Source organism: Cucumis sativus, chromosome 6 (assembly GCF_000004075.3).
Source record: "Cucumis sativus cultivar 9930 chromosome 6, Cucumber_9930_V3, whole genome shotgun sequence".
NCBI lineage: Eukaryota > Viridiplantae > Streptophyta > Magnoliopsida > Cucurbitales > Cucurbitaceae > Cucumis > Cucumis sativus.
In genome coordinates this window covers 17,953,692-17,961,029 of record NC_026660.2, presented here as the reverse complement: position 1 = coordinate 17,961,029, position 7,338 = coordinate 17,953,692, and the positions used below count along the sequence as shown (strand labels likewise).

The window sequence follows — 7,338 nt, the reverse complement described above, 5'->3', positions numbered from 1 at the left end:
ACCCTTATTTTTCTCGATGTTTTGGTCTTGTTGAGTAAACAGAAGGAGATTCAAGTTGGGGTTGTCAAATTGAAAAAGAAAAGGGGGAAAGATACACACTTGGAGACCACTATAGAAAAAAAAAAGGTTGAAAAAACAGGAAGAAAGAGTTGAGTGAATAAAACATGTGTTTTGCACGTAAGGCCAAAGACACGGCCTAGAAAGACCATTAGCACAAAATATCTAGGCTTTATTATTATTTGAAAAGAAGAAAAGTAGAAAGGAAAAATTGTATAGACTTTTAGAAGAGAAAAAGGTGGCTTTCGCTAGGGGGTCTGTTAAAAGTGTAGCCAATGTGGGCGGTGCTACATATTGGTCCGGCCAGCGCATAACAGTACGGCGGCGCTAGGCAGTATCAGGCGGCCTTTGGTTTATTCATGACGAGGCTGTGTGTGTGTGTGTTAAAATTATCCCCTCTCCAGTGTCAATTCATTCTTATTTTCCATTTCTATTATAATTATGATTTTCATATATGATCAATTCCCCCTTTTTATATCATATGGTATAATTGTATATATTATATATACATATTCCTCCACGTTTTCAACGATTAATGTTCTTCCGCCCCCAAATACCTTATCATTGGTGTCTTTAGTCAAATTTCAGAAGGCTAGGTAGCCCCTCGTTTTCTTAGTCAGATATTATGATAATGTACCATTTTCAAACAATGTGTTACAATCAGTTTTTTATACATATATATATTGAAATAATCCGCTTTCTAGTTTTTTATTTTAAAAAATTCACATAAGTGGGGATTGTGATTAAAAGGGACACTCAATCATTTCAACTAGAATGATTCAATCAAGCATACACAACAACCTCAAATCCATGTGAAAGAAAATTTATTGCCACAAAAAAGAGTTCGAACAAATAACGAGAGACTAAAGAAAAATCTTTCAAACGAGAGATAAAACAAATTAATATAGATAGAAAGAGATGAGTCTTCAATAAAAAAAAAATATAGCATAGCCAAACTGTTACACTTTTACGACCTAGGTTTAAAGTTAATTTCTTGATGTTTAAGAAGGTATGCATATTTGCTAAAATTGGAATTTTGACCATTCTTGTATTAAAATGTATACTTTTACTCTAAAAGTTTTTTAGTTTTGTTTCTATTTTGCTATAAATTTCTTTGTTTACGTTTTTCAACTTGACTTTTCACTACATACACTTTTGATCATTGGTTTCGATTAATTCGACATATAAACTAGTTTTACTGTTTTTTTTTTAATTATTAAAATTATATCACAATTGTTTAAATTAATTATTCATAAGTTAAACAAATATAGATATGTTCATATCTCTATATGCATAGATTGGACGTGACGAGAAGATCAGGTAAAACACGACACAATAAAATATTGTCACGTTGTGGCTTTATAATATTTTTTAGTACCTGATGATGAATTTATAACTTAATGGCCACGCATAAACAAAGTGATTTTATTTACCTAAGTTCATGTTTAGAAAATAAAATCGAAGTCAAATCCAACCATACATTTTTTTAAAGAGAAAAAAAAACCTAACATTATTTCTAATTTAAATATGAATAAAAAATATCTTTAAAATGGCACAATAGAATCATGCCACGTGGAAGGTCTTTTGCATGTAAAGATACAAACCTTCCTACAGAGAAGTTCTTCACATTTTTTCTGAAAAAGAAAATAATGTGATTTAATTAATTAGTAATGACAAAAACCACAAGGGATTGAAAACTATTACAAAAGATACAAATTGTGGCCATGATACACCAAGTAAATCTTGTATTTAGACATGTTCATGAGTTAATAAATAAACAGTAGACATGATATATGATTAGGGCTAAATTCATGTGTTGCATATAAGAATTATATGATGTGAATTTAGTCGAGGGACTTAGGTTGGTGTATATTATCATGTACACGAATACATTTGGGTAGTGACCTCAAAACAAAATTTGATCACTTAGAAATTTTTAAATATATATATATATATATAAAAAGACTTAGAAAGTTGATCACTTTCAAAATGGATGATATACAATTTGACTTGTCACATATTTCCAATATACTCACTAAAAATTGGCTTCATGCATATAATGTAACTCCTCCTACTAAGATTTCTACTATATCTATTTCGAGATTTGAAGTACGATTCCATCACCCTACCCACACACTTTAATTAAATACATTATTTTCAGAAAAATACCATTCAAATCTTCCCTCTCTCCTAATTTCTTTCTTGGCTTTACAAAGATTGTAAGTTATGTACAATAAAATCCAAACCCTAAGTATGGGGAAAATTTTCAAATTTTTAAATACTAAATATAAAATAAAGTTTTATAAGTCATATTCTCAAATATCCAAAACCCTAACTTTTCTATAGTACTAAAATTAACCCCAAAAAAGGTGTATTATTGTGACCTAAGAAGTAAAACTTAGCTATTTATTTAATTATTATCAAGGGAACTCATGTATTGCCAACTTGGAAGCTGATCACGTGGAAAACCATCAACCATGTACACGAGTTTCTTTCTTTTTCAAAAAAAAGGACCATTTCTCGATTTGTGCATGTCATCCTTGAGTTTCTTTGAAATTCAAATAAGTCTAAGTTATATCAATTCGTCTATACACTCTACATCTCTACCCAAATTCAAATTTTTGTTTGGACAAATATTAAAAGCTTTATATATGTAATTTACAGAAGATTTCGTTTGTGAAAAACTCCAGCAAAAACATATAATTGTATCAACTAAACTTTAATCTTTCATATATCCATCAATTTAGAAACATATTAATTAAAATTCATTTGAAAATTGTTCATACATTTACTAATTTCTTTTAGTTTTTGGTCATGACAGAAAGATTAGTAAGTGCAAAAGAATAATTCTACACACATACTTGTAAATGTCTTAAATCTTGTAGTTATACATGCATTTACTTTAATCATCAACTTCATAAAATCAACATTTCAATAATTCTACACACCTTTTAGAATAAATGCATCAATGATTTACAAAGTTAATCATAATTAACTGTATACATTGATTGGGTATGCAAATTTTAGAATTTAGGTTATGGGTTTAAACTCAAAAATTATTAATTCACATTTTTAAATTATACAGGTTCAAAGTTTATGAGTATAATTATGCATTTATTCCATTTTTAACCCTGTAACTAGCCAATTTACAATTATATATCTTGGATATTGTATAACTCAAGATCTTAAAATAATAATTGTGTCGTTTTAGACTCGAAACTTTAATAAATATATATTAATTTAGATGGTTGGCTAGCGATCGATTTATAATATTTATCATAAAATATATATTCTTCTCCCAACATCCTATTAAATTAACTTGTTGAAAAAATGGAGAGGATGAGAACAATACCCTTCCTAAAAATCAATACAAAAAATAGAAAAAGCCAGAATATGAACAAAGCCACTCATTTGATATTTGTCTCTCTAGTGTGGGCGTTAGTGTGGGCGTGTCTATAGTTGTAGTGTTTGACTATATAATATTAAATTTATCTTTAATTTCTTTATCTAATTATAATTTAAGTTTTTTTTTACTTATTTTAAGATGCATGTTGAAGATGTTATGGACATGTTAACCTAATTGAAAGAAAAATTAGCTTAAATTTGTTTGCTAATTGATAATCTGAGATGATATATTAGAGCATATCAATGCATTGCTTTTGGATAGGGGCTTGATGAGGGTCTTGTATTAAGAGAGAAAGTCATGTGTTTCAACCTCTACAGGACTGTTTTCTCTTCAATTAAGGTTGTTTTTCACTTACTGTTTTACATATTCCAAGCCCACAACTAATGATAAAATAGCTTAACTTTTCAAAGCGGTAAGTAATTTGTGATTGAATGCTCTAGTAATAAGTTGGAAATGTGTTGCTATCCATTTGATTTCCGTCCCTGATCTAGACTGAGTGTGTGCGTTTGAAAATTATGCATTAAAGGTTTCAAAAGGAAGATTTTAATGGAGAATCTAGAGGACAATCAAATACATGAATATGTATGGGTTTCTTTCTTTCTTCATGTAATATCCCACTTTTTTATCTATACCGGAAGCAGTAATTTATGGTGAATGAGAAGATTAAACAATAAATGGGGTTTTGTTTTTCAGGTTATATAATATTAATTAATTTTCTCTTTGATCAGATGAAGATATATTGGTGGTTTATGTCACTGTTTTGGGAACATCTGTCCCCTTTTTTCCCCACCATTTTTTTATTCATTATCACTCACAAACTTTCACTTTTTGTGAACATAAAAAACCCCACGTTTTTAGAATTACAAACCACAAAATTGAAGATAAGAGTAGAGGTACCAACTTGGCTAATAGAGACAGTCCAATAACATAACAACACACACACACTATATATATATTTTTCTCTTTCTATATATATAGCAATATACTTATATAGCAGCAATACACAATATACTTAAAGAAGGAAACTTTGCCAAAATGGATCAAAACAATAAAACACATACCCAAGTTCTATCTCTCTCTTAACGAAATCATTCACAAAATGACTCAAAAATGATAGGGGGGGGGGGGGGGAAAAACAAAAAAAAACAAAAAACAAAAAAAAGGTTTATTTTTCTTCATTTTCCCCGGAAATAAAAAGAACCCTACACTTATAAAAATAAAAGTTCTTTTCTTTGAAGGGTTTTTAATTTGATTTTCTCCCCAAAAAATTAGACTTAGAGAGAAAGTAGAAAAAAGGGAGAGCCTTGTAGTTGTAAGGCCTAAGTATAGTAGGATGTAAAATATCTATATAGGAAAGATATTGCTTGATATAATTAGGGTGAGATTTAAAAGTTCCAAAGAAAGGGTTGGTTGGAGAAAGTGTCGTCGTCGTCACCAGAAACAGCATCGTAAAGGTCGTCGTTGTTGTTGGTGGTGGAAGATTGATAAAAATCATTGGTTAAGATATTATCAAAATGGTCATTGTAAAGAGGAAAGAAATTGGAAGAAGAGGAAGAAGAATGGGGGTTGGGGTTGGGGTAGTGATGATCGTGAATTTCATCAAGGAATGACCAATCCATATTGTTATAATTAGAGGAGGAAGGTGAAATTCCACATTTTTCTTCAGCAGTAGTAGTAGTGGGTGGAGGAGCTACATCAACGACGTCGTCGTTTTGGTGACACTCATACTCATTAGCGAACTTAGCAGCAAACTCTTGAATCTGATGGGCAGTGAGTGAATGAGCATTAAGAATGTCAGGCAGTGGTTGGTCAGGGAAGTTAAACTTGGCATGAGGACCACGCAGGCAGAAAAGAGCAGCATCAAAAGCTCGAGCAGCTTTCTCTGGTGAGTCGTAAGAACCGAGCCATATACGGTCTCGGCTGTTTGGGAGACGGATTTCCGCAACCCATTTCCCCCATTTACGCCGCCGAACACCTCTGTATTTGGTGTCACCGGCGGCGGAAGTTTGGGAAATATTATTGTTCATGAGAGAGAGGTAGAGTAGTGATGAAAATTGGATGATCTAATAATATAATGTGAGGTTGTTGACTTGGATTGGAGTGGGGGCGGGATTTGATATATATATGGGGAAGGACTAAGTGGACCAGTATTATTTTTTTAATTTTGATGCCTCTTTTTTAATTTACGTGTTCAAACTTCAAAGTGGACAGTTTTCAAAAGAAGTTACACGTGGCAGCTTCGGAAGGGCTGTGCTTACTCAAACACGGTTCATCTGTTGGTTTTGAACCGTCTTTAGGCCACGTTCCTAATAAAATATATTTTTTTTAATTATTATTATTAACAATTTTTTCAAACCTCTGTATTTTCTTTAAATAATATTAATAATGATTTGAGTCTGATTAGGATTTTTCTTTTTTTTTTTTCTTTTCTTTTTTACTAAAAATGGGTGTAACAAAAAATTCTTAATAAGCCTATGTGGTGGCCAATTTGTATTCTATATAGTGTGTTTTCCTAATAGTGTTTTATAGGGAAGAGTATCATCAAATTTTCAATTCATATTATATAAACCCGTTTCTTTTTCTTCCTAAAACTTTTTTTTTAAATTAAATATTTTGGTAAATACAGTTCACATCATATTCTATAGGTATAGTTAGTTTATAACTAGTTATATTTTTTATTCAATATAACTTTAGGTTATAACATTGTTGTGTTACCCTATCTTAAAGTCTCCGTTACTATAGCATATTTAGTCTATGTTTTCATTTTTTCAATTTTTTAAATATTTAAAATATAATTTTTTTTTTTGGAAAGAGGTACTTTATCACATACATATATATATATATATATATATTAATTGATAAAGTATATATATGTATTCATTCATAGTATGATGATGAGTTAAATTTAGATTAAATTTGAAAATAGATTGTCCACTTGTATTTTAAAAAGAAAATTGTTATGGATAACAAAAACATTAATTTTTTTTACAAAATATAACAAAAGAAGAAAGTTAAATAATAGACTAGAATTTTAAAATGTTCCTATTTAACATATCTTTAACTATTCATTATTTATTCTTAAATTAGCATATTTAGGGAACGTTTTGATATTTTTAACTTTTGAATATTTAAGATGTGATTTTTTTGTTGGGGGAAGGGGATACTTCATCGAGATGCATATTATTGATAAAGTGTATGTGAGGATCAATATAAGAATGAAGAAGTAAATAGATGATACATGTAAAATATATTAAGAAATGAAGTGGGAACAAGTTAACTTTACATCTACTATCCACTCGTCCAATCATTGTCTCCATCCCATAATGGCTTAAAGTCAAACACTCGTATTTACATGTTAATACATAAAAGGTAAACATCAAAATGATTGTTTTATTACTTTAACAATTTGAAGACTAAAGCAAACATATATATTATTAGACGGAAATTAATCAATAATGATGGTTTTTGGAAGTTATTTAATTTGAGGACCAAAATGGAAATTAACTAGGCCTTAAGTTTTGAAAGTGGCTTTGATGGAAGTGCTTAATTATTGAGACGTTTTTGAAGAGGGCCGACCTCTGAATCCAAAATTTTCAAATGGGAATTTAATTGTAAAGAGGTGTGGATGAAATATGAAGTGTTTCCATTTTAAGCAGTAAGGGTATGTATTTTGTTTTGTTTTTAATGCGGTACGTGCATTATATTAGAGAGAGAGAGAGAGAGAGAGAGATTGGGTGCAGTTTTTAAAAGGGGGGAAACGATGAAGGACCAATTGTGGAAGGTGACTGATCGGAAGGAGTTTGAGGGTACCGGCCTTCCGACAACATGGAATTTATTAAAAAGATCGGCCGCTCCCAATATTTTTAGTCCATAGT

The 7,338-nt window shown here is 30.3% G+C and overlaps 1 protein-coding gene across 1 annotated transcript; it reads right to left on the bottom strand.

Moving 5' to 3' along the window:
- Positions 1 to 4,364: 4,364 nt before the first annotated feature.
- On the bottom strand, positions 4,365 to 5,563 carry LOC101205513 (ethylene-responsive transcription factor ERF017). Its single transcript, XM_004144231.3, has one exon. The coding sequence runs from the start codon at positions 5,488 to 5,490 to the stop codon at positions 4,849 to 4,851; it is 642 nt and encodes a 213-aa protein (XP_004144279.1). The 5' UTR covers positions 5,491 to 5,563; the 3' UTR covers positions 4,365 to 4,848.
- Between the last annotated feature and the right edge of the window lie 1,775 nt (positions 5,564 to 7,338).

Excerpts from the sequence above, each read along its gene's own strand:
- LOC101205513 (XM_004144231.3), bottom strand. The coding sequence starts at position 5,490 with ATGAACAATAATATTTCCCAAACTTCCGCCGCCGGTGACACCAAATAC.